At 47.5% G+C, this 27,690-nt stretch overlaps 1 protein-coding gene across 1 annotated transcript; it reads right to left on the bottom strand.

Annotated features, from left to right (window-relative positions):
• Positions 1-1,025: 1,025 nt before the first annotated feature.
• LOC117049262 (WD repeat-containing protein on Y chromosome-like) lies at positions 1,026-27,690 on the bottom strand. The gene is given in 15 exon segments (XM_033154002.1): positions 1,026-1,066; positions 1,069-1,240; positions 3,252-3,347; positions 3,645-3,782; positions 4,352-4,500; positions 5,501-5,568; positions 7,926-8,056; positions 9,186-9,259; positions 11,119-11,231; positions 14,163-14,247; positions 15,509-15,614; positions 18,061-18,229; positions 24,455-24,558; positions 25,631-25,749; positions 27,522-27,690. Coding segments are annotated over 15 exon segments (1,722 nt in total). The 5' UTR covers positions 27,679-27,690.

The raw sequence follows: 27,690 nt of genomic DNA, 5'->3' as shown, positions 1-27,690 counted from the left end.
AATGCCCAGGCCAAGAGGGCAGGGCAGCTCCTGCCGCATAGATCAGCTCAGCCATTGCCCAGAATACTGCGGGGCATGGACTGGGCAGCAACATGTAAATGCTGCAGATTCATAGAATCTGTGAGGAGCTGAAAGGGTTACACACAGCTCAAGCTGCGCCGGCCCACGGGAACTGACGTTATGTTTTGCTATGCATATGGAACTTCTGTAATTCTCAGACCGAGTGTGTGAGTTCCTTCGTTGCTTGTAACGGAGATGGTCATGTCTGCCAAATCTCCATGAATTTAATGCTACGCTGTAATAAATCTGCTTTGCTGACAGAGAAGGAGTCAGTTTAAATTTGTTACAGACTGCTGTTTTCACAAGGACGATATTGCAGAAGGTATGCTTCAAGAAGCTGCGTTTTGTTTGTTTCAACTCTGCTACTGTAAAAGTGAAAGTGAGTTTACGAACTGCGCAATCGGAAGCCTGTGGACACCATTTCGGTAATTTATGGCTTCAGAACGCGGGGGTTTTATTGCTCCTGACCCCTCGCAACACAAAAGAATCAAAAGAGGGTAGAGTTTGAAGGGACCCCAAGGGTCCTCTGGGGTCCTGCGATGAAGGAATTCGTGAAAAGTATCCCCAGAACACTTGGGAGGGAGTTGTGGGAGAGGCTTCCGAGGTGGCCAATCATTATCTCCTGCCTCCCCTCTGGAGGAGAAGAAGAGGAGTTTGGATTTGATATCCCGCTTTATCACTGCCCAAAGGAGTCTCAAAGCGGCTCACATTCTCCTTTCCCTTCCTCCCCCACTGTGAGGTGAGTGGGGCTGAGAGACTCCAGAGAAGTGTGACTAGCCCAAGGTCACCCAGCAGCTGCATGTGAAGGAGCGGAGACGCGAACCCGGTTCACCAGATTACGAGTCTACCGCTCTTAACCACTACACCACACTGGAGGAGGAGCAGCAAAGGTATCTCTGGCTGAGAAGGGTTATCCAACCAGCTTCTCTCCCCCACCCCCCCTTGCACTGACCTCAGCCTTGTCATCAAAAGGCAGCTCTACCAGGCAGGCGCCGTTGTTGAAGTTCCACAGTTTGATGGTCCCGTTTTTCAGGGCTGTGATCAGCCGCCTCTCGGGGGCATCAAAGGTCATTGCCGTGATTTCCACCGGCTGCCCTGATGAGGTGGAAAACTCCATCACTTTCTGCCCAGTCATGATATCCCAAACGGTGATGACCCCGCTGTAGCAGCCGCTGACCGCCTGAGGGAGAAACCAGAGGGACGGTTAACTCGAGGAGGTTGGCCTGCTTCCTGGGCATCAGATTCACCAAAATGCATTTGCACACATGCTCTCCGTTCGTTGAGAGTTCTCGCAACAAGAAAAAGAATTAAAAGCAAGCAAGGCCACCCTCTTCAAGCACGAACACGCCAGCAGGCCAGCCTTCAAAAATGCAGGACACGGCACTGTTTTGTTGCTCTTCCCAACTCTAAAACAATAAAAGCAGCAGGGTACGAGATAAATACAGTCATCCGGAAAAACATAAAGGGCAGCAGGGGAGAATTTAAATGAAACCATTGCAATTCAAGGCTGCAGCAAAAAGTCACAGAGCTGTTTCAAGCCTAGGGGAGCAAGCATTGTTCTCCTGAATAATAATAATAATAATAATAATAATAATAATAATAATAATAATAATAATTTATTTCTACCCCAGCCACTCTGGGCGGCTTCCAACAAAAGATTAAAAATACATTAAAACATCAGTCATTAAAAACTTCCCTAAACAGGGCTGCCTTCAGATGTCTTCTAAATGAATGGTAGAGAGGTTGCCTTGCTTGTCAGGGAAGTGTATTTCACAAACAGGGAACTGCAACTGAGAAGTTGCTCTCTCCATTCTTACGCAGCTCTTAAACTCAGGTAGGTTCATACAGAGAGAAACTGCAAGAAGGGCTTCTCCACACCTTCCTCTTGTCTCACTGCTTTCCCCCAGGGGAAACTGCTCTTTAGCGCTCAGTCAGAGCAAACAGCAAATTGGGTTTTTCCCGGATTGCCATTTGTTCCGATCTATCGCTAAAGAGCAGGTTTTCCCTTGGAAATGAGCAGGGCAAGAGGAAAACCGCTCTGACTTGTACCTAGAAAGCGCTGGTTGAGCAGAAAATTGCTTGGACCTGTGCTTTCTAGACACGGGACAAGCCCTAAATCAGGTACGCTGCCTCTGCCACGCCTCCAGGGCGGGGTGAGCAGGGACTATGAGTCCCACTGTGCCTCTGCCCCCTCTGCCGAGCTCACTTCCTCTGCAGGGCCACCTGCGGTGAAGCCAGCGAGCCAGGAGCCGAGTGCAACACCATGCCACATGGCTGGGCTCTGGGCTCAGCCTCCTCCTGATGCAACATACACACTGCATGTGCAATCATAGAATCATAGAGTTGGAAGAGACCACAAGGGCCATCCAGTCCAACCCCCTGCCAAGCAGGAAACACCATCAAAGCATTCCTGACAGGTGGCTGTCAAGCCTCCGCTTAAAGACCTCCAAAGAAGGAAACTCCACCACACTCCTTGGCAGCAAATCCCACTGTCGAACAGCTCTCACTGTCAGAAAGTTCTTCCTAATGTTTAGGTGGAATCTTCTTTCTTGTAGTTTGAATCCATTGCCCCGTGTCCGCTTCTCTAGAGCAGCAGAAAACAACCTTTCTCCCTCCTCTATATGACATCCTTTGATATATTTGAACATGGCTATCATGTCACCCCTTAACCTTCTCTTCTCCAGGCTAAACATACCCAGCTCCCTAAGCCGTTCCTCATAAGGCATCGTTTCCAGGCCTTTGACCATTTTGGTTGCCCTCCTCTGGACACGTTCCAGCTTGTCAGTATCCTTCTTGAACTGTGGTGCCCAGAACTGGACACAGTATTCCAGGTGAGGTCTGATCAGAGTGGAATACAGTGGTACTATTACTTCCCTTGATCTAGACGCTATACTCCTATTGATGCAGCTCAGAATTGCATTGCATACATGTGACATCACACATAAGCACCGGGGGCCACCAATGTTGGGCGCAACTTGGCGCCTCTGGTTCCCTTCCAGCACTCCTTTAAATATATGGAAAACTTTGAACATGCCCCTTTCTTCTCCCTCTCCTCTCCGCCACCGTTACTGCTGAGAACGTACCAAGCTGCCTTACAGCAGCTCTCATCATTGGTCCACCTAGATGGCCCACACTTTTTTCTCCCAGGTAAACATCCCCAGGTGCTTCCCTCTTCCCGGCCAGGTGTTCACCTGCTTAAAGTTCTTGTTGTAGAGCGCACAGCACACCGGCTGGTCCTGGGTCTTGGCATCCAAGTCGACATATTCCACGCCGTAGAACAAGCCAAGCTGTAGCAAAACGAGACAGGAGACTTTCCTACAGAAGCCAAGCATGGGCCAAGGCACCTGGGAGCAGCTTTCCGACAGGACAAATTGCCTAGAGATGACCTTTCGCCATTTGATGCCAACAAGCCCCACCCACCGCCCAAACAATGTGCGCTGCAAGCAACAGACAGGCTGCAGAAACCCCAAAATTGCCTCCCGAAATTCAAAACTATGCTAATAAACACAGTTTGCAGCCCAAGTTGAGAGAGGAGCCATTTCTCGCCTTCTGATCCCACAGTCCTTCCCCGGCCCCCTCCTCACCGTGTAAGTGGCGCAAATGATGTAATTGCACGGCCGGTGGTAGTAGGTGGCCGAAATGGGGTAGTTGCCCAGGGGGACGTTCCTGCCGTGGATCGACTGCAGGCAGAAGTGATCCAGCAGATCCCAGACGCGGATGTTCTGAGAGAGAGAGAGGAGAGGGGAAGGCAGAGGGCCTGAAAGAGCTGGAGCATGGATTAGACCCGTAAGACTGAGCTGTGCGGATGGCAGCAGCCGGGCTCAAGGGCTTTCTTAGCGCCCCCCCCCGTACACCCAAGCCAATGTCTGCCACGACTCTAACTGGGAGCCTGGTGCAAAAGGAGAGGGGTGGGGTGGGGGGACTCCCCTGTCAAGCCAGGGGGTCTCCGATCAGCAGTTGCTGGGAATCCCTGGTGGGCAGAGTTGCTTGGAGGTTTCCCATAATGGGCCCCTGCTCAGCCACTGTGAGCACCAGAAGATCCTGGTTGCTGGATCAGGCCAATGGCCCATCATGTCCAGCATCCTGTTCTCATAGCGGCTGTTGGAACAGTCAAACTCTGCTCCGGAGCGGGTTAAATTAATCTCCAGTTAAAAACTCTAGGCCTCCAGCCCCCACCCTTCCACTTCCGGGGGACGGACAGACAGGGATCCCCCCACACTTCCAAGCAGGTGCAACGGTGCCCCACCAGCTGCACGGGGCGTTTCCCCGCCTCTCGCACCCAGAACCCTACTTTGTCTTTGGAGACGCTGACGATGGTGTTCCTCTGCCCGTTGATCATGATGTGGGTGACAGCCGTGGAGTGGCCCTTCATCTGCGTGATGGGGCTGCTGGTTACATAGGGGTTCCAGATGCGGACCAGGGGCTCGAACCCTCCCGTCACTGGCAAAAGAGAGAACGCATCTCAGGAGCTCCGCTTTTGCCGTTTCGCTTGCGCGGTGCACGGACTGATCCATCTGCGGAATTGTCTGCACTGTCACGTCGCAATTGTGCAGAAGGATTGCAGCAGGCAGGTCAGAACAATGCAGGTCCCTCGCCCCTTATTTAGGGCCTTCAAATTGAAAATAAACACCTTGGATTAGGAACAGAAAGGAGCCAGGAGCCACTGCAGCTGTTTCAAGGGCAGTGTTGGCTCTGCTGTCCATCATCTCAGACCTGCAGAGGGATGCTGAGACATCTGGAGAATGAACTCGTGGTTTTTAAATTTTGATTTTGTTCTGTGAACCACACTGAGAACTCCGGGTATAGGGCAGTATCCAAACAGTTTATTTCAGCTTTAATTTGTTGAGAGGGCCATGAAATTGAGGGCTGCCAGCTGAATAACAGCGCCCCCTCATAATTAAGATCTCATTTATTCTTGTTTTAATTGTGCCGAATCCCGATTCAGCTCATTTTATTGGTTATATATGGTTTTTATCAGTATCTGTAATATGTGTCTTTCTGATGCAACGGCCTGTGGGCTATGCAAATAAATAAAGTTTGTTTGTTTGTTTGATTCATTCATGCTTTAAGCTCATAGCAAGACAAGACAAAAAACGCAGGAACAGCAATTACAATCACACAATTAAATTTTAAAAGGAAATTGGCGACAATAAAATTAGTGGAAATAAAAGGCTTAATAAGTATACAAAATAATGTGCATGTTACTATAGCGTGGTATATAAATTCAATAAATAAAATTATAAACTAACTGGGTCACACCCTTCTTCCCGGTTATCCACCAGGGCAGCAAGGCCATTTCGGTGCCTCAGCTGGGTTAGAGACAAGACTCGGCCGGATCCAAGTAAATCGTCGCCAGCTAAGAATACCTGAAGGTGCCACTTTCTCAGGAACCTGATCCCAGAAGGAGGCGGTTTTAAGGAGCCGTTTCTAGAGAACGTACCAAGGATGTTCATTTCGGACGAGTAGTCAAAGCAAAGGATGCCTTTTTTCAGAACGATCACCGCTGATCTGGGACAAACGGGAAAGGGGGGGGTGTCGATTAAGTACGCCGGTCTCTCTTCTTTTTCTTTCAGAAATAAATGAACGGCTGGCTTTCTGAAGAAACGGGCCAGAAAGGCATTTGCCAAAAGCATGGTGGGCTGCAGAACGTTTTTGCTAGAGACACTCGGCCATGATCCAAGAAGGACCAGACGCACAGAGCTCGACCTGGATTTCTGCAGCAAGTCTGCAGATTGCAAAGTGCACCACTGTCCTGTGTCTAGAAACCAAGGGGGCCAAGCGGTTTCCTGTGTGAAAACCCACTCTTGACTGCTGAATTGGAGCAAACGTCAATCTGCGGGAAATTTGACTGAGGTTCTCTCTGATTCAGTGGTAAAGGTGAGGGGGAAGATGCAAGAGGAGGGGGAGTCTGGATGAGCTCTGAACCTGCTATCCTTTAAATGCTTTCATTTCACACCGTTCTACTATGAACTGAAAACAGAGATGTTGGATGCACCTGTGTTAACTAAGAAAATCCTTTAATAAAAACATTTTTTAAAAACTAACTATTGCTCCTAAAGAGAGCAATGAAGTGCAACACCACCATCTGCTGTCCAGTTCTTGGAACTGCAACCTTGAACTTTTGGTGGTCGTAATTCCTGGCACTTGCAGGCTGTGAAATATACAGGTGAAACTCGAAAAATTAGAAGGTGGTGGAAAAGTTCGTTTCTTTCAGCAATTCAACTTAAAAGGTGAAACTAATATATGAGATAGACTCATGACATGCAAAGCGAGATATGTCAAGCCTTTATTGGTTATAATTTTGATGATTATGGCGTACAGCTGATGAGAACCCCAAATTAACAATCTCAACTTTGGGGTTTTCATCAGCTGTACGCCATAATCATCACAATTATAACAAACAAAGGCTTGACATATCTCGCTTTGCATGTCATGAGTCTATCTCATATATTCAACTCCAGCAGCTAATGAAAACAATTGCTTACATAAATGCACTTTTCCACGATATTCTAATTTTTCGAGTTTCACCTGTATATCACATGCACAATCTTGTTGCAATCCTTGGAACAACCCTGTAAAGCAAAAGGCCACTGACATTATCCCCCCCCCCCCCGGTTATTTCAAACTGTGTAGGCGGCTGAGACGGAGCTCGCCTAAGACCACTGAGTGTGTGGGGAAGACGAGATTCAAACCAGGGAATGTAGGATTCAGAGCTGGCTTAGCCACCACCAAACTCCCCAACCAAGTTCGCCCAAGTGAATCATTTGCCCTGCTTTGCCCCTGTAAACCAGAAACAGGGCCGCCCAGGAGGCAGGCTCCGCAGAGACAGCAGATCCCAAGGTCGATCTCTATTCCCTGCTTGTTCCCAAGGTAGATCTTCAATCACCCCTTCTTCCCTGGTGGAGAGCGAGTGCCATTTTGTGCCCTGACAAGAAAGGTAAGACATTCATGCAGAACAGGCACCCTTGTCCTGATTTTGCAGAGAAGGGGAGAGAACAGGGCAGATCTTCCCACAGGTCCTTTGGGGGGGGGAGGCCAGCTCATGTGTTCTCCCATGGGAGATTTAAGCATTTCTCAGAGAGAGGGAACCAGAGCCTTGTCGATTTCACTTCCCCGGATGAAATCAGATTGGAGGAGAAACTGGCTATACCTGCAAATCCTGGGAGGTTCTGTCCTCCCCAAAGTGACATTAAAAAAAAAAAGACCTCCAGATTTCCCAGAGGCCTTTCTGGGACCCAGGTTTCCCATTTGAAAGGTCCCTTGGAAACAGGGGCGGAGGAAGGGGGTGCAGTGGGGGTGGTCCGCCCCGGGTGTCACCACTGGCGGTGTGACAAAATGCCGGGCGGCACTCATCGCAGGGCCTGCAGCGTGCCCGAGCAACACGTCCCTCCTGGGAGTGACGCGGCGGCTTCAGGCTCCGCGCTGCCCCAAACAATCCACCTGCTGCCTCACCCTCAGCTGTAGGGCGGCTGAGGTGAAGAAGGAGGAGGAGGAGTTTGGATTTGATATCCCGCTTTATCACTACCCAAAGGAGTCTCAAAGCGGCTCACATTCTCCTTTCCCTTCCTCCCCCACAACAAACACTCTGTGAGGTGAGTGGGGCTGAGAGACTTCAGAGAAGTGTGACTAGCCCAAGGTCACCCAGCAGCTGCATGTGGAGGAGAGGAGAGGAGACGCGAACCCGGTTCACCAGATTATGAGTCTACCGCTCTTAACCACTACACCACACTGGCTCTCAGTGGCCCCACGGAGCCCCTTTCTGACCCATTCCCCACCCGCCTTCCGGTGGAAACAGTAGCGGCATTTTAATCCCACCTTGGGTTCATTTCCAGAACAGAGAACAGAGAGAAAAAGGCCTCTCTTACTGGGTTTTACCAATGTTATGCAGCGGGAGAGTGGTGAGGGCCATGGCAGTCTTGTCGGCTGGCGTGCAGGAGGCAACCAGGTTGAGCTGCGGGATGTACCTGATCTGTTGGCACCAGTCTCCGTGCAAATTCTGGAGTGGAGGGAGAGGAGGAGGAGGAGGAGGAGAGTTTGGATTTGATATTCTGCTTTATCGCTTGCTGAAGGAGTCTCAAAGCGGCTAACATTCTCCTTTCCCTTCCTCTCCCACAACAAAGTTCTTCCTAATGTTTAGGTGGAATCTTCTTTCTTGTAGTTTGAATCCATTGCCCCGTGTCCGCTTCTCTGGAGCAGCAGAAAACAACCTTTCTCCCTCCTCTATATGACATCCTTTTACATATTTGAACATGGCTATCATATCACCCCTTAACCTTCTCTTCTCCAGGCTAAACATACCCAGCTCCCTAAGCCGTTCCTCATAAGGCATCGTTTCCAGGCCTTTGACCATTTGGGTTGCCCTCTTCTGGACACGTTCCAGCTTGTCAGTATCCTTCTTGAACTGGGGTGCCCAGAACTGGACACAGTATTCCAGGTGAGGTCTGACCAGAGCAGAATATAGTGGTACTATTACTTCCCTTGATCTAGATGCTATACTCCTATTGATGCAGCCCAGAATTGCATTGGCTTTTTTAGCTGCTGCATCACACTGTTGACTCATATAAACTTAAAACCATATAATTTTTTTATTCTGTCAGGCCTCTGCAGGCAGTTAAGAGTACATCTCCCGGCAACAGCTTACTGGTGCTTAACCTTTTTTCGCTTTTATGGTCTACCAAGACTCCTAGATCCTTATTCTATAGTCAAAACAATATAAAAAAAAATCCTTCCAGTAGCACCTTAGAGACCAACTAAGTTTGTTCTTGGTATGAGCTTTCGTGTGTATCTGAAGAAGTGTGCATGCACACGAAAGCTCATACCAAGAACAAACTTAGTTGGTCTCTAAGGTGCTACTGGAAGGATTTTTTATTTTGTTTTGACTATGGCAGACCGACACGGCTACCTACCTGTAACTAGCCTTATTCTATTTTATTGTGATATTTTAATTGTTTTGGGGGGGTTTAATGCACACGTATTTTTTTATTTATTTTGATCGTTTTCACTGTGGTCCTTAAAAAAAAAAGGTTAGGATAGAAACATATTTAATAAATCAATATTAAAAGCAGGGAGCGCCTGGCTGAAATCACCCTGACTCTGGAGCAGGCAGGTTCATGGGGGAAACTCACTGGCACATGGAAATTCCTGTACAGTTCGGACTTGTTTTTCAGGAGGATGTGCACGGGGACTCTGGACAAGCCACCTGTGAGGACAAGATCCAGGGAAAACATTGCGCGCCAGCAGAGCTCAGCTTCACCAAAATATAATGCATTAGCCCTACTCCCTCGTTTGTGACAGTTAATCCACAACAGATTAGTAGAACAGGAAAATAATAATAATGTATTACTTTTGCCCCACGCATCTTGACTGGGTTTCCCCAGCCATTCTGGGTAGCTTCCAAGAGAATATAACAGAAAACGCAATACATCAGAAATTAATCATTTCCCAATACAGGGCTGCCTTCGGATGTCTACAAAAGGTTGTATAATGGGTTACCACTATGACATCTGACTGGAGGGCTAAAAGCACAAGTTGGCGTTCATAGTTCACACATTCCACTAATCCGTGGTCTGTTTCACAAACTATGAGCTGTCCCATAGGCGACTGAGGAAACATTGGCTTGTTTCTCCAGAGTTTGCTCTGTTTTCCAGCTCCTCTTACCTTTGTAGTTTAGTTTAGTGAATATCTGGGGTGGGGTATCCAAACAGTGGCGTGGGAAGGGGAGTGCGGTAGGGGCGGTGTGAGCCGGGTGTCACCCCGGAGGGGGGTGACAAACTGGGAAAAGTAAGTATTTTTTAAATGAGCTTATTGAAGCTCCTCTCCGAGAGGTGGGCAGAGCTTCCCGGGGTCCTGGGTGCCACCCTCCTTGCCTTGGGAACTTCGCCCCGCCCCCAACACAGCTGGCCAATCGGCTGCGGGCTGGGGGCGGGGCAAAGGCAAGGAAAGGGCTGGTGCTGCAGAGGCCGTCTTCCTTAGCCCCCCGCCAGCAGCGGTTGGGATTTTTGGGCCACTGCGGCAGCCTGCCAAGGAAGCAGCATAGGCACTGCGGACGACCTGGGCCGCTAAGCCAAAACTGCTTATGCTCACAATGTTCAGTAAATAAAACAAAAAGATAACACTTGTGACTGTATCTTATTTTTCCTTCTTTTAATAATTTGAATGGGGGGGTTGACAAGAAATTTTCTGCACCGGGTACCACGTGAGCTTGCTACGCCTCTGTGTCACAGAATCATTGGATTGTCAAGCTGGAAGGGACCCCACCAGTCATCTAACCCAGGGGTCCCCAAACTAAGGCCCGGGGGCCGGATGAGGCCCAATCACCTTCTAAATGCAGCGCGCGGACGGTCCAGGAATCAGCGTGTTTTTACATGAGTAGAATGTGTCCTTTTATTTAAAATGCATCTCTGGGTTATTTGTGGGGCATAGGGATTCGTTTATTTTTTCCCCCAAAATATAATCCGGCCCCCCACAAGGTCTGAGGGACAGTGGACCGGCCCCCTGCTGAAAAAGTTTGCTGACCCCTGATCTAGCCCAACACCCTGCAATGCAGGCATCACAACTCAAGAGTCCCAACTGGGTTCGCACACTACCGGTCAAGGTTTGTAAGCCAGCAACAAACCACGGCTTCAGATTGTGGTTTGTGGGCAGCACAAACAGTTAAGACACTGGGCAGGGTTCCCATATGGCGTCAGGCCATAGACCTGTAACTTGGTAAACCAATGGCATAGCATTGCATGTGAACAAAACCAATCTCTCTCTGCAACCTTGTCACAGTCCTTTCTTGGCGTTCATTTGCTACCACTGAAGCTCAGCTTATGAATAAAGAGAATATTGCAAAGGCATCCCTACCACTTTCTCTCTCATCAGAAAGGGAAGCTCTGCCCTGGAACATGTCAGTGCTCAGCAAAGGGGGAGCACCAAAGATCAAGCATCTCAACAAGGGTCGACTTGCACCCCTTTTGTGGAGGCTCAGGGACCCGCAGCAGAGACAGCTGCTCCCCCTCTGCCTGTGGCCAGTGTTGTGAACTGTCCCCCGCACTAGCCTGGACCACCTTGGCTCACCTATGTAGCCGCGGACATTGAACAGCCCATTCGTCACGACATCCTTTGAGGTGAAGATCAGGACGTTCCCTTTCACGTCTCCAACGGAGAATATCCCTTTGCGGCCATCTGTCCTAGTTCAGGTAGGAAAAGAAGAGGGATGAAGACCAAAACCTACAGGCGCAGCATAGGTGCCCAAAAGGTGAGAGCTTGGCCTACCTGGGAAGCAGGTCAGCCTCGGACAGAAGCTCTGCCTGCTTCTTTGCTCCACATAGCAGATCAGAGCGCTGGAATTGGGATCCAAAATGGGCATCGCTCCAGATTTCCTCTGGCCACAAGGCGGGAGCATAAAGTACGGGGTGTGTGTGTGTGTTGTTTTGTTTGTTGTTGTTATTTAAAAAAATTGTCCAGTAGCACCTTAGAGACCAACAAAGTTTGTTCTTGGTATGAGCTTTCGTGTGCATGCACACTTCTTCAGATACACTGAAACAGAAGTCACCAGACCCTTATATATAGTGGGAGGGTGGGGAGGGGTTTGTCTCAGGAGGGTAGTAGGAGATGGGTGATTGACTCAATGGGTAGGTAAACCTGTTGATGACTGTTAACAACTGCAATTAGTGCTACAGGGAAAAGCAAGGGATTGTATGCAGATGACCCCACCCTCCCACTATATATAAGGGTCTGGTGACTTCTGTTTCAGTGTATCTGAAAAAGTGTGCAAGCACACGAAAGCTCATACCAAGAAGAAACTTAGTTGGTCTCTAAGGTGCTACTGGAAAGAATTTTCTATTTTGTTTCGACTTCTGGGAATAGTTTGCAGCTAAGCCTGTCTTCCTTGTCCTCATTGCTGGACTGGAGGGAAGATGAGGGATGTGGCCAGCCAGTTAGTTGGTCTCTAAGGTGCTACTGGACAATTTTTTAATTTTTATTTATTTATTTTGACTGCGTCAGACCAACACAGCTACCTACCTGAATCCTAAATCATGTTACACATTTTTGCATTTCTATACAGTAAACTGCCCTGTGATCCTCAGGTGAAGTGTGGTATATAAATTTAGTAAATACAGTGGTACCTTGGGTTACGAACTTAATTTGTTACGGAGGTCAGTTCTTAACCCGAAACCATTCTTAACCTGAGGCACGCTTTCCCTAATGGGGCCTCTCACTGCCACTGCACCGCTGGCGCACAATTTCCGTTCTCATCCTGGGGCAAAGTTCGCAACCCGAGGTGCAACTTCTGGGTTAGCGGAGTTTGTAACCCGATGCGTTTGTAACCCGAGGTACCAGCCCAGACCTACCTGTGTCTACGAGTCACAGCAGCAGTATGGAACCTCCTTGTTCAGGAGCAGCCTATCCCTGAATACCAGTTGCCGGGGAGAGGCTGGCTGGTGAAAAGGTGACTCAGTAAGATTGCGGGGCAGAGTGGCTGACTGAATGGGAGGCGTTTGTAAGATTTAAAAAATGTTTTATTTATATATTGCTTTTCGGTGCAAAGATGCCCCATACGCTCCCCACAGACACAGCTCCCCAGCTTGGCACTTCTCACAATGAAGCCCAGTTGCTCCGATCTCCTACCTAGGAGTAAGCCCCATAGCAACCAATTGCAAACTTTTATTTTCCTTAAAATAAAATAAAAAGCAAGAAAAGCAACTTATAAAGAAAATACATCATTGGGCTAACACTGACCAACAACAATGCTGTTATGAGTTCGGGGTGTTAAAGCTGAGTGCCAGAACCCTCTAATCCCTGGATCCAGCAAGCGTTACAATTTAATCAAGGCTTCTATTTTTTTGGCATAGCCAGGCTAGGCTCCTGGTGAGCTGATAGTCCGGGTGATGAGCCATTAAGGAGGAATAAGGGGCCCTCCCTCAACAGATAAAACAAAATAAAAAAATCTAAAAAATCCTTCCAAAGCTCATACCAAGAACAAACTTAGTTGGTCTCTAAGGTGCTACTGGAAGGAATTTTTTTATTTTTTATTTTGTTTTAACTATGGCAGACCAGCATAGCAACCTACCTGTCAACAGATAAAGTCAGAGTTTAGAGAATTTTCAGGGTTAATTTAAAGGAGCAAGCTGGAAAGAGGGTCAGAGAGCGATGCTTGATTTCTGTTTGACTCCAAGGTTGCAGCTATGGGAGATCCTTTTGGGGTGTCGATGCTGTGAGCCCCTCCATCGTAGGCTCAGCTTGCATGTATGTGTAAATAAACCATAAATCCTAAAGACACCACCGTCTCCGCTGTCGCTCATTCCAAAGGAAACACGGGTAAGTGCAAGGAACTCCTGGAATCTCTCCCCTCTCGGAGACAGGGGTGGCAGGCAGCAATACTGAACACATCAGGCTGCTGCCGTAAAAATGGAAGGCTGGCCATACTTTTAAACATAGGATAATATAAAAACCCATCTCTGTCATGAGTGTGATGAACCTTAAAGAGGAATATCAGCATGTTATTGAATCAACCAAATCCACTGATAAGCAGAGGGAAGGGACAAACCTTGTTCTTCCGTATTGACATACACAATAAAATTAAATTAAACCAGACCTCTGCAAATCTATCCCTTTTTGCATTGTCCCCTGGAGATCCGTAGTTTGCCGCTCAACTTTTCTAATAAAGCAAGTTGCCAAACTGTGAAATGCCAAAATGAAATATTGGCTCCATTTAGATCTCTCCTGAAGCGGGTCATTGCAACTCTAGTGGCCACAACCCCCTCAAAAAAGAAGAAGGAACAATTAGCTCTTCGTTATGTGTATTAAGATCGGCCTCCTCAAAAAATAGATAGCAGTGCGAGCTGGGGAGAAGGGATAATGCAACAATTTGAAAATTGTATGGATTTCTTTAAAAACCACAGAACCGAAAGTTTGTGCTTTCCCCCATTCCCACCGTAAATGAATAGGGGATCCAGCAACTGGGCAGCCCCCGTAATTCCAATTGCCAAGTGTGCAACGGTTAGTGTCTGGAAACAGAGTGTGGGTTGTGGCTGCTGGGGTTGGTCCAGCCTGTGTCTGGGGAGATGGTGAGAGGAGGGTGAGAAGGGGAATGCCCCCAGGGTCTTCTCTTGACGTACCAGTAGTCCATAGCCGTGGCACATCCTTCCAAGTCGACGAGAGTGAAAATCCGGTCACATTTATTGCCACCAATGTCAAAGAACTCTGGGTGGAAAAAGGGAAAGGGGGACACTTTATTCGAGGGCTGTGCGTGCATCGCTACCTTTCCCAGCCTGCAGGTCTGAAGGGACTCCACTGAAAGGCATTGCGCTTTGAAGACATGATGGAAGCTGCATCAGGGTTTGACCTCCAGAGTCTCCATTCACAAATACTAAGCACCACTGGATGCGTCAGTCAGACATCTTCTCCCTCTCCCCTGTGAAACTGATGGGAAGTGGACTTAGAAGTCCAGAACACACAAAAACTAAAACAAAATAAAATTAAAAAATTCCTCCCAGTAGCACCTTAGAGACCAACTAAATTTGTTCTTGGTATGAGTTTTCGTGTGCATGCACACTTCTTCAGATACACGAAAGCTCATACCAAGAACAAACTTAGTTGGTCTCTGTCAGGTTTCTGGGCATCTTAGAGTTAATGATGCAAGAGGCGTTCTGATCCTGGGAGTCTAGCCTTGCCCACTGTAATACGGGCACTTTTCCTTTGTCTAGAAAAGGGGAGGTTTGGTTTCACTTTCCCCTTCGCCTTACTCTGTGTTCAGTGTACCGTTATTGCTGAATGTGAGTTTCTTAGTTTGCTGCAAGCATGCAGCTCAAGTCTGTAGGACTTGTGTATGTGCTACTAAATAAAGCCTAGTTTCGTTTAGTAGCACTGGCGTCTGTCAAGTTATTTCAGACACCACGGAGAAGCAGACCTAAAAGCCATCCCGACGCTGTGATTCACTCTGCAACTGAAGAACGCTCAGGGTGCAGCGAGAAGTGTGCCTGGGCGCCATTGATGTCGGAGACGATCGTAAAGGTGATTGATTGCAGTGCCGGCCAGCAGCACCACTTGGGTCAAAGGTTTTATGACCCAATATCAATACTACTAGAACAGTCTCCAAGGTGCTACTGGAAGGAATTTTTTTATTTATTTTGTTTTGACTATGGCAGACCAACACGGCTACCTACCTGTAACACAAAAAACTAAGTTCCCCTGGACACATTTCGGAACATAGCTGTCAACTTTCCTTTTTTTGTGGGAAATTCCCTTATTCCAGTGCGGTTTCCCATTGCAAAAAAGGGAAAGGTTGACAGCTCTGATTCGGAACCAACCTGTGGAACTCATGGCTGCATAGTGCGTATTTTGAGGGAAAGGGTTGCAAGCTCAGCATACAGAGGCACACACTTTATTTGGGGAAGCAGGGATTGCAAGGCAATCCGGGGGGCGGGGGGGACCTTCCGCTTTCCCCTTTGCGTTCTGCACTTACCAATATCCTGGTCTGTCGTTGCAATCGCCAGTAAGTTGATATTGGTAAGGACCACCATGTCAATCACCCAGAGTTTCAAACTGTGACGTCTTTTGCTCTGGTCCAGCTGCATAGAGAGAGGAGGGTTCACAGAGCAAATAATAATAATAATAATAATAATAATAATAATAATAATAATAATATATTTATACCCCGCCCATCTGGCTGGGTTTCCCCAGCCACTCTGGGCGGCTTCCAACAGAACGTTAAAATACAATAATCTATTAAACATCTGGTGGGAGGGCGTTCCACAGGGCGGGTGCCACTACCGAGAAGGCCCTCTGCCTGGTTCCCTGTAACTTGGCTTCTCGCAGCGAGGGAACCTCCAGAAGGCCCTCGGCGCTGGACCTCAGTTTCGGGGAAGAACGATGTGGGTGGAGACGCTCCTTCAGGTATACTGGACCGAGGCCGTTTAGGGCTTTAAGTGATGGGGGAGACAGAAGGAAGGAAGGAAGGAAAGAAGGAAGGAAGGAAGGAAGGAAGGAAGGAAGGAAGGAAGGCCTGCTGTTTGCACACCACGTATTTCATGTCAGTAGCCTCATACTGCTGGCAGGCTCCGAGATAAGAGGAGGAGGAAGATGAAGAAGAACCGGGTGGGTGTATGGTGGTGAGGGACCTGGCTCGGAGGGCAGGGAAACAAGGAAGCAGGGATGCTTCCTCCAACCTTCCTGTGGAGCAGAGAACCTCAGCTTCTTGGCTTTCATTGAAAGATTCAGGACAGAGAAATGAAAGCCCTTCTTCAAGCAACACACAGCGTTAATCTATGGAACTCCCTCCTGCAGAAGGCAGAGATGTTCTCCAACTTGGACAGCTTTAAAAGAGGATTCGACTAATTCATGGAGAAGAGGGCTATCGATGGCTCTGCCTCCACAGATGCTTCTGAATCCCAGTTTACTGGAAACCACAGGAAGGGGAGAGAATTGCTCTTGTGCCCGGATCCTGCATGCTGGTTTCCCACATGCATCTAGGGAGAGGCTAGGTTTGCACATTTAAAGTAGATTAAAGCACATCTATTGCCTTATCACAGCAAATCTGCCTTTTGGGGGGGGGGGTTGCTCTTTGGTTTGATTCTTTTTAAATACATTCTTGCAGTTTGGAAAATAAAGGAGAAATGTTTTGGCGAGTGCAGGATGACTAACGCGAAGAAGCAGCGTCAAACGCCCCTCATGCAAATCAGGATGGATGATCATTGTCATGCAGCCTTCACACATTCGAATCAGAACAAATGTTCAATAAAGACCAGGTGCAAGCTAACTTTCACCTGGTTTTTGTGAGTAGGTCTTCTAGAGGGGCCCTGAGAAGCATGTTAAGCCACCATGCGATTTCATTTGCTCTCCGCTCACCCAACCCCACCTTGGAGCACATCCTGGCTCTAAAAAGATGTCTCCGAATTCCACCAGCCATGGCAGAACAACATGCCCATTTAGGATTAACTGACCTACAAACTACCCTGATGGCAGAAAGTGAGGAGGAATTAAAGAACCTTTTAATGAGGGTGAAAGAGGAGAGCGCAAAATATCGTCTGAAGCTCAACATCAAAAAAACTAAGATCATGGCCACTGGTCCCATCACCTCCTGGCAAATAGAAGGGGAAGAAATGGAGGCAGTGAGAGATTTCACTTTCTTGGGTTCCATGATCACTGCAGATGGTGACAGCAGTCACGAAATTAGAAGACGCCTGCTTCTTGGGAGAAAGGCAATGACAAACCTAGACAGCATCTTAAAAAGCAGAGACATCACCTTGCCGACAAAGGTCCGTATAGTTAAAGCTATGGTTTTCCCAGTAGTAATGTACGGAAGTGAGAGCTGGACCATAAAGAAGGCTGATCGCCGAAGAATTGATGCTTTTGAATTATGGTGCTGGAGGAGACTCTTGAGAGTCCCATGGACTGCAAGAAGATCAAACCTATCCATCCTTAAAGAAATCAGCCCTGAGTGCTCACTAGAAGGACAGATCCTGAAGCTGAGACTCCAGTACTTTGGCCACCTCATGAGAAGAGATGGTTGGACAGTGTTCTCGAAGCTACTAACATGAGTTTGGCCAAACTGCGAGAGGCAGTGAAGGATAGGCGTGCCTGGCGTACTCTGGTCCATGGGGTCATGAAGAGTCGGACACGACTGAACGACTGAACAACAACAACAACGACCTACAAAATCACCTTACACCATATACACCCAAAGGCTTCGATCGGCAGAAATTCCACTACCAACAGGTCCCACTTGAAACCCTTTTTGTAAGAACTCAGTTGTTTAGTCTGGCAGCACCAAGACTTTGGAACTCCCTGCCTATTGATTTCAAGCAGGCACCTTCGCTGTATTCCTTTCGGCGCCTGCTAAGAACATTATTGTTCAGAGAAGCCTGCCCAGGTGCTTAGAAAGTTGGTGTGAATTTTTACCTGCTTTAGTACCTCAACTTTGCATTCCCCCCCCCCCGTGGTTTTTCTTAGAGACTTGAGAGAAAAGGGGAGGCCTCCATAGCAAACCACCATCCTGAGCTGAGCAGGCTACCTTACCACAACAGTACGGAGCCTTTTGAAGGTGTCGCTCCAGTATTGCAGGATCCCGTCCCTGCTGACGGTCAGGAATCGCCCAGGCGGCGAGCGGCTTTTCCTCGCCCTCTCCAAAAGCCCCCTGTTCTGGTTTGGGAAAAACTGGATCTTGATGATTTCCTCAGAGTGAGCCCTGGAGGAAAAAGAAGGAGGGAAAGAAAGAAAATGGCTAAAAGAAAAATATACTATGCTTAGGAACATAGCAAGCAAACTTAAAACCATATAATTTTTTTTATTCTGTCAGGCCTCTGCAGGCAGTTAAGAGTACATCTCCCGGCAACAGCTTACTGGTGCTTAACCTTTTTTTGCTTTTAAATAACAACAACAATTGTTATTATTATTTATTTATTTATACCCCACCCATCTGGCTGGGTTTCCCCAGCCACTCTGGGCGGCTTCCAACGGAACACTAAAATGCAATAATCTATTAAACATTAAAAAGCCTCCCTAAACAGGGCTGCCTTCAGATGTCTTCTAAAGGTCTGGTAGTTGTTTTTCTCTTTGACATCTGGTGGGAGGGCGTTCCACCGGGTGGGTGCCACTACCGAGAAGGCCCTCTGCCTGGGGTGAGTTAAGATTGATTACCGTATTTTTCGCTCCATAAGACACACCTGAACATAAGACGCACCTAGTTTTTATAGGAGCAAAGGGGGAAAGCCCTGGTTTTTTTTTGAGGATCAGCTCAAAGTGGTGCAGCTTTTTTGCAAAGGGAAAAGCCCCGTTTTTTTGAGGATCAGCTGAAAGTGGTGCAGCTTATTTTTCAAAGAGGAAAAGCCCCGTTTTTATAGGGTTCAACTCACAGTTCTGCAGCTTCTAGTCCTACAGCCATTTCTACAGTTTCCAGACAGTAGTCAGCCAGTCACATGTCGCTGGGGAAACAAACAGCCTCACTTTGCATTCAACAATGGAGGCTTGGGCAAGGGGGCAGGGCTGGAAAGGGAGCCTTATCTCTCTCCCCGATCACTTGCTGAACAGCTGTTCAGCGGCTTCCTTTCAACACCTTCTCTCTTTGTAAAAAAAAAAGAGCACGATCTGCTTTTGGCCCCTGGGCAGTTCGGCTCCAGGGACCATGCATTCGCTCCATAAGACGCACAGACACTTCCCCTTACTTTTTAGGAGGAAAAAAAGTGCATCTTATGGAGCGAAAAATACGGTAAATATGTGCATGAAACAATTAAACATCATACATTCTTTCACCACCACCCCATCACCTGTTGTTGACTTCCAGCCTTTTCTTTTATTGCGGTTTCTGTAACTTTATTTCTCTGTATACCTGAATTTGTTGATTCTCCTTATTTGATTTGTTTTTGGGCCCACTCAAAAGGTTGGCCCTTTCCACTGAATTCCCTACATAATCTTTAAATGCTTTCCAATCTTTCTCTATTTTCTGATTGGTAAGAGACCAAGAACAAACTTAGTTGGTCTCTAAGGTGCTACTGGAAGGTTTTTTTGTTTGTTTGTTTGTTTTGACAAAATAGTGAGTACCGCAAGGACCACAACAGCTCAAGGACTGCCTCTCCCCAGATGAACCGGCCCAGACCCTGCGATCAACTTCTGCGGCCCTTCTCTGTGTGCCTCCTCCATGAGAGACCCGGAAGCCTGGCAACACAAGAACAGGGCCTTTTCTGCAGTGACTCCCTCTCTGTGGAACACTTTCCCCAGGGAAGCTCGCCTGGCACCTTCATTGTATACCTTCAGGCGCCAACAAGGCCTTTGTCTGACTGACATCTGGTGCTCTTTTAAAAATGTGATGTGGGAGGGGTTATTGGTATGCTTCTGTTTCTGTTGTGTGCTTTGTGTTTTTTACCTTGCATTTTTACGTTGTGAACCGCCCTGAGGTCTGAACAGCAAGTGAGATTTCAGGTTCTTGAAATTTTATTAAGTTTTGATATTCTGCTGGGGGCTGCCCAAAGTGGTGGGGGGGGCAGCCAGATGGGCGGGGTATAAATAGTGGGATGGTGTTGTGGATGAGTTTGTTGTTTGTACCCCACCCATCTGGCTGGGTTGCCCCGGCCAATCTGGGAGGCTTCCAGCACATATAGAAACATAATTAAACATTAAAAACACGCACAAACCTTCACCTGCCACAGATGTACCGCAACTATATTTTCGTGTTTTTATTTTGTAAACCGCCCTGTGGTCTTCGGATGAAAGGTGGTATACTAATTAAATAATAATAATAATAATGTTGGAAATGTAAGGAAAGTGTCAGTACCTTTTATCATATGTGGTGGGAATGTAAGAAGGTGAGGGCATATTGGGACAAGATATATCATGAGCTGAGAAAAATGTTGAAATACAATTTTGTTAAGAAACCTGAAGCCTTTTTATTAGGTATTGTAGGTACAGACATTGAAAAATAAGATATTAAACTTTTCCAATACGCAGTGACTGCAGCCAGGATTTTGCTAGCACAAAGATGGAAACAAGAAGAAATACAGACGAAAGAAGAATGGACAGTGAAACTGATGGAATATGCAGAACTGGATAAAATGACGGGAAGAATCGGGGAACAGCGAGACCAGAAATTCATCAAAGACTGGTTTAAGTTTACGAACTATTTGAAAGACAATTTGCAGTTGAATACGCTAGTAGGACTTCAAGAAGTTTTGTAGTTAATGCGTAGAAATATTATTGTAAGTATGATAGAGTATGTATGAGATTTATGATAATGTAAGCAATGGTAGATTAAAGAAGTATAACATTAAGATATAATTCTGAAAGCCATGTGGAAGGTCTGAGGGAAGTCACGGCTATGTTAGCCAAAATTGGAAAATATATATGAATGTATGTTTGATTTTTTCTGTAGTAGTATAGTATAAAATAATGAAAAACTTTTATAAAATAATAATAATAATAATAATACCGTAATAATAATGTCTTCACCAGGCTGCATGTCAACCAAAGCAGCAACTGGGGATACCAACGGGGGGGGAAAGGTTTGCCACTGACGCCACAAAGTCTGTAATTGTTGGCAGACTTAAGACGGGGTGTAGGAGGTAATAGCAGAGTTGCACAAGAAACTCAGGGCGGCCTTTTGCAAAGTCATGGAGAGCAGGGTTGGATTTTGCATTCATCCCTTGAGGGCGAAGAGCAACATCTGCATCAGCAACAGGCGGGACAGGAATCCTGGGGACCAGGAGCCGCAACGTCTGTCTGAAAGGTGAATGGCAAAACCACCTCCGTCAAGAAGTTAAACCAGGGGTTCCCAAAATGGGAGGTGGCACCCCACAAGGGGGCAGTGGGATTCCCGGGGGCTGGGGGGGGGACAAGGGCAGCAGTGGGGCGGCTTTCACGCTTTGAAAAGCTGGTCTTGCCGGGTCACTTTCTTCAGTTTTGTTAAATTAATTAAACTGCGTAGTTTCGATTGGGTTTTTTAAAAAGGGGGAATTTCCGCCCTTCCTTCCACACAGGTGGGCGGGGTTTGCGGCACCGAGCGGCACTTGCCTGGGCGGGTGCCACCCACCTGCTTAGGTTGGCCTCGGCCAGGTAGGACAATGGACAGTCGGCCGGGGGTGGGGTCAAGGGCCAAAGAAAAGAGGCTGAGCCTTTCAGCCAGGTCTCTTCTGGTCTTTCTTCCTTCCAGGATCAAGATCGGGATCCAGGAGCGTTTTCAGGTGGCCGGATTCTTTTTCTTTTGGTGGCGTTGGGTGGGCGCTTTGCCGACCCGGGCGAGTGACGGGCGCCCGGCTAGGCCGCATTTCGCAGCCTTTTACTAAAGGTATCCTTTATCATCAGGTTGGGGGGACGCATTCATGCTCCCTTCCCATGCGGCGGTGCTTGCAGGGCCCATTAAAGGGCAAAACCCGGGAGTCCCTGGCCCTAGAGCGGCGGCATGTAGGTCAAACTCCCGGGCCAAGGTTAGTGGGAGGGCATGCTGTGTAAGTTTGCGCTTTGCAGTCCCCTCCCACTGTGCCTCTTTAACCTGCATATCCTCAGCCAGGCGGGCTGAGAGGGTTACCTGCCAAGTTTCCCACTTCTGAAGCTCAATAAAGTTGTGGCCAATTTGAACCCATACTCTGGACTCTTGTCTTGTTCTTTAGGGAAGGGGGAGGCACCACAGACAGGGTTTCGCGTGTGTGTCCGCAGTGAATCGTTCGTGTCTTGAATTTGATTGTGCTATGATCTTCTTGAATTTGATTGTGCAAGCTGGATTTCAAAGGAGCAGAGGAACCAGAGACCAAATTGCGAACATGCGCTGGATTATGGAGAAAGCTAGAGAGTTCCAGAAAAGCATCTACTTCTGCTTCATTGACTACGCAAAAGCATTTGACTGTGTCGACCACAGCAAACTATGGCAAGTTCTTAAAGAAATGGGAGTGCTGGATCACCTCATTCAACTGATTGGTTCAAAATTGGGAAAGGAGTACGACAAGGCTGTATATTGTCTCCCTGCTTATTTAACTTATATGCAGAATTCATCATGCGAAAGGCGGGACCTGGATGAATCCCAAGCCAGAATTAAGATTGCTGGAAGAAATATCAACAACCTCAGATATGCTGATGACACAACCTTGATGGCAGAAAGTGAGGAGGAATTAAAGAATCTTTTAATGAGGGTGAAAGAGGAGAGCGTAAAATATGGTCTGAAGCTCAACATCAAAAAAACTAAGATCATGGCCACTGGTCCCATCACCTCCTGGCAAATAGAAGGGGAAGAAATGGAGGCAGTGAGAGATTTCACTTTCTTGGGTTCCATGATCACTGCAGGTGGTGACAGCAGTCCCGAAATTAAAAGACGCCTGCTTCTTGGGAGAAAAGCAATGACAAACCTAGGCAGCATCTTAAAAAGCAGAGACATCACCTTGCCGACAAAGGTCCGTATAGTTAAAGCTATGGTTTTCCCAGTAGTAATGTACGGAAGTGAGAGCTGGACCATAAAGAAGACTGATCGCCGAAGAATTGATGCTTTTGAATTATGGTGCTGGAGGAGACTCTTGAGAGTCCCATGGACTGCAAGAAGATCAAACCTATCCATTCTGAAGGAAATCAGCAGTGAGTGCTCACTAGAAGGAGAGATCCTGAAGTTGAGGCTCCAGTACTTTGACCACCTCATGAGAAGAGAAGACTCCCTGGAAAAGACCCTGATGTTGGGAAAGATGGAGGGCACAAGGAGAAGGGGATGACAGAGGACAAGAGGGTTGGACAGAATTCTCGAAGCTACCAACATGAGTCTGACCAAACTGCAGGAGGCAGTGGAGGATAGGGGTGCCTGGCGTGCTCTGGTCCATGGGGTCATGAAGAGTCGGACACGACTGAACGACTGAACAACAACAACATGATCTTCCTTAGCGGGTGGTGCAAGCCAGCATTCTGAATTATGCATTTTAATAGGGTAAAGTAGGAGGCACTGAGGTTGAGTTTATGGAACCGGAAGGGCAGTGCCTCAATAAAGTATAGGAACCACTGAGCTGAAGAGTGCCATTTGCTTCTCCTCTCAGTCTGCAGCTTCTGCCTTGGAATTTGGTCTCCAAGTTGACTTCGGTGCCACAGCTTCCAGCATCCTCATTTCATAGATTCATGGAGCTGGAAGGGAATCTGAGCATCATCTAGTAGTCCAGCTCCCTGAAATGCAGGAATATGCAGCTGCCCCTTACAGGGATCGAACCTGCAACCTTGGCGTTCACACCACGCTTTACCCGACTGAGCCCTGTACTTAAAAGAAAAATCCTTGTTCCTCCTCTCCCCCCCCCCCCGACTCCTTGCTTTGCATAACGTCTTGACTGATGACGAATCCTCTGCCCCATCCAGACTATTCATTTACAGTGGTATCATATCACTTTAACTATCATGGCTTCCTCAAAAGAATCCTGGGAACTGCAGATGATTAAAACTGCCTCGGCCCAGTGTACCTGAAGGAGCATCTCCACCCCCATCATCCAGCCCAGACACTGAGGTCCAGCTCCGAGGGCCTTCTGGTGGTTCCCTCCCTGTGAGAAGCCAAGTTACAGGGAACCAGGCAGAGGGCCTTCTCGGTGGTGGCAACTGCCCTGTGGAATGCCCTCCCATCAGATGTCAAAGAAATAAACAACTATCTGACTTTTAGAAGACATCTGAAGGCAGCCCTATTTAGGGAAGTTTTTAATGGCTGATGTTTTAATGTATTTTTAATATTTTGTTGGAAGCCACCCAGAATGGCTGGGGAAACCCAGTCAGATGGGCGGGGTATACATAATACTATTATTATTATTATTATTATTATTATTATTATTAGGGACACACCCCATTCCCCTCCAGAACTGCAATTCCCAGGGAATTCCCCTGGGAAGAGGGACTGGCCGTTCAGCCTCTCTGGGAATGGCAGCTCCACTTGGCCTTAACCCCTTCCCTCCCGCCTAGAGGACAAGGGGACCCTTACACAGAAACCGGTTTCATGGTCGTCTGGAACTCCGGAAGCATCTTATTTTTCAGCATGTCGTCTTTCCCTCTGTATTCACGTAGCATGTAATTCAGATACTCCTCCTGCAGGGAGAGAAATTGTCATTGCCATTCTCACTCTCTCCGCCTGCACGGAGCTTTTCCAAGGATTCTCTCCGGCCCAGCTAATATGTAGCCCAGCCGATCCCAGTCTCACACGCCACCCCAATCTTTGAGCGGCGAGAGACTGCAGGAGTTCCAGGCCCTCACCCAAGTTTGGTCTCCTTGGGATGAAGGTCAGCGGAGACCGTGGTATCTAAAGGACAGAATTCCCCAAACTTGGGTCTCCAGTTGTTGCTGAACTACAATTCCCTTCATCCCTAGCCAGCAGGACCAGTGGTCAGGGATGATAGGAACTGTAATCCAAAAACAGCTGGAGACCCAAGTTTGGGAAATCCTGCTTTAGGAGCATGTGGTGTCTTTATGATTGTTATTTTATTTACACATATATGGAACCTGAGCATAGGATGGGAACAGGCTTGTTTTCTCCTGCTGTGGACAGGAGGACTTGAACCAATGGCTTCAGGTTACAAGAAAGGAGATTCCGACAGAACATCAGGGATAACTTTCCAATGACAAAAGCTATTTGACTGTGGAACAGAAGGTTGTGGACTCTCCTTCCTTGGAGGAGGGACTAAGGCAGGGGAGGGACAGGGAGCTACAAACAAAAAGTCTTGCTGGGAGAGGGGGTTGCAGACCCAAGTGGGGAAAGACTACAAGCGTTTTAGAGTCTCCTTTCCCAAGCTGGTGCCCTCAAGAGGTTTTGGATGGCAACTTCCATCAGCCGAGGCCAAAGGATAGACCAGCCCATTTATAGGATGCTGAAGTAGCACAGAAAAGGCCCAGGGTGTGCAACGCAGGGCGTGCCATTCAGCATCCTGAGAATCTGAGCTATCATTTAAAAACAGCAGAGCGAGTTTCTAGCCCTGAGGGTGGCAATGATATTCATGAAGACCAGAAGCCAGAGGGTGGCCAAGTCAGATTCCTCAGGGCGAGCTGAGCATCTGTGCCCTGCAATAACTCCTCGCCCCACCTGTGCCATGCAAAACCAAAACCAAATGAGTTATGCAGAACAGCTTCTCAAAATATTGCAGAACAAATGCAAGCAAGCACTTGCCCAGTCCACGGCGCCATCACAGTTGGTGTCCACCTTCATGAAAATCACGTCAATATCTTCTTCGGAAACGTTCCCCATGATCTTCTTCATGGCGTTTCGGAATTCTTCCATGTCCAGTCCTGAAAGGCAGGAAAGCAGGAGGAGATAGAGCTCCCCACCCTCCGAGAAGAACGGCAAACCAAGATGAAGGACCACGCCGAAATGGCAAAATTAACTGGGAAGCTCAGACATCAAGAAGACAAGAACTTTTTTTAAAAAAAAAGTTTATCATTTACTTACGAGACCCCTGTGAGCGGGTTAGAACATTAGCAGGATTCTAACCACACTTGTAAAGTAATGGAAAGTATGGGAAATAGGATAAAAGTTTGGATAAATATTGGGGATGCGGGTGGCGCTGTGGGTTAAACCACAGAGCCTAGGGCTTGCCGATCAGAAGGTTGGCGGTTCGAATCCCTGCAATGAGGGGGTGAGCTCCCGTTGCTCGGTCCCAGCTCCTGCCAAACTAGCAGTTTGAAAGCACGTCAAAGTGCAAGTAGATAAATAGGTACCGCTCCGGCGGGAAGGGAAACAGCGTTTCCGTGTGCTGCTCTGGTTCACCAAAAGCGGCTTAGTCATGCTGGCCACATGACCCAGAAGCTGTACGCCGGCTCCCTCGGCCAATAAAGCGAGATGAGCGCCGCAACCCCAGAGTCGGACACGACTGGACCTAATGGTCAGGGGTCCCTTTACCTAAATATGGATATGCAGTCGTAAATATTAACATTAAGAGCCGTGAAAGGGATTGGTGGGGGGGGGGGAGTCAGGAGATTCAGAGCAATCTTGATATTTGGATTTTGAACTGATGTTTGCAATATGTTTATATTTTTTAAAAAAACTGATTAATAATAATAATAATAATAATAATAATAATAATAATAATAATATCAACAGCTCCCCTCCTTAGGCACAGAATGTTCCTCTGCAACCAGAAGGGGCAACAAGACCAGGAGGATGCTAAGGGAAATTCTCCCGGTTCTGGTAGGACACCTGCCTTGCCTGCAGAAGGACCAGATCCTCAGCCTCCCCAGGGGAAAGGACTCAGCCTGGAAGCTTAGAGGGCAGCTGCTGCTCCGTGCCAGAACAGCCAAGGGCCTGGGCTGAATTTAATCCATCTTAGTGTTTCAGCTTCTTGTAAGTTTTAAAGCACTGCTGTAAATATTTCTCGGGTTTTTCCGTTTTGCTTTTTTGTAAATCGCTTTGAGGTGTTGGTGTGTTATTGTTATTATACATGTTATTATATTTTTATTAATAATAATAATTTTCCAAAAGCAAAAAAAAAACATAAGAAATGAAAAGTAAAGAAAGAAATAAAAATAAAAATACAGAAATATCAAAATAATATTCACAGACCAAACCAAACATTCCCCTCCTTTCCCACCCACCACCTTGACTTATAACAAATTTTAAACTAAAATATGACTTCCTTCCATCGATGCTTGACCTTATTTTACACTCTTATCTTTATTGCTGTGTTGTTGTGTTGTTGTGTTTTGTTTTGTATTATTATTATTTATTATTATTATTATTATTATTATTATTATTATTATTATTATTATTATCACTGTCAATCAAATTTGTAAACCATCCTTCCTCCAAAGATCTCAGGGCAGCTCACAGCATAAACGTACAAGATAAAAACGCAATAGACAACCAAGTGGTGTATCCATTTCGGGAGACAGATAAAAATAAATCAATAGCCTCCCAACAGAGCGGACTTCCCAATCCACCAGAGACCCAAGTGTGGCTTCCCAAACTGGTAAGTTGCAGGTGAGGAATGGGGCAATGGCCCTGCTGTGTGGGGCACCTGCAAAGGTGTGCGTGTTTGAAAGGAGCCCACAGAAAGTAGCCTCACCTCCTCCGCCATCGACGTCCGCCTCGCGGAACATGCGCTCCAGCTTCCGCAAGTGGTCATAGTTGATCTGGTCCTCCACCTGCTTGGAGCGAGCCTCATCGTACAAGCCGGCAGCCTTGATCAGCTGCTTGTGGGATGAGCACACCGGGCCCAACATGCTCAGGAGACC

The sequence above is a fragment of the Lacerta agilis genome, chromosome 6 (assembly GCF_009819535.1).
Source record: "Lacerta agilis isolate rLacAgi1 chromosome 6, rLacAgi1.pri, whole genome shotgun sequence".
NCBI lineage: Eukaryota > Metazoa > Chordata > Lepidosauria > Squamata > Lacertidae > Lacerta > Lacerta agilis.
This window is presented reverse-complemented; position numbering and strand designations above follow the sequence as displayed.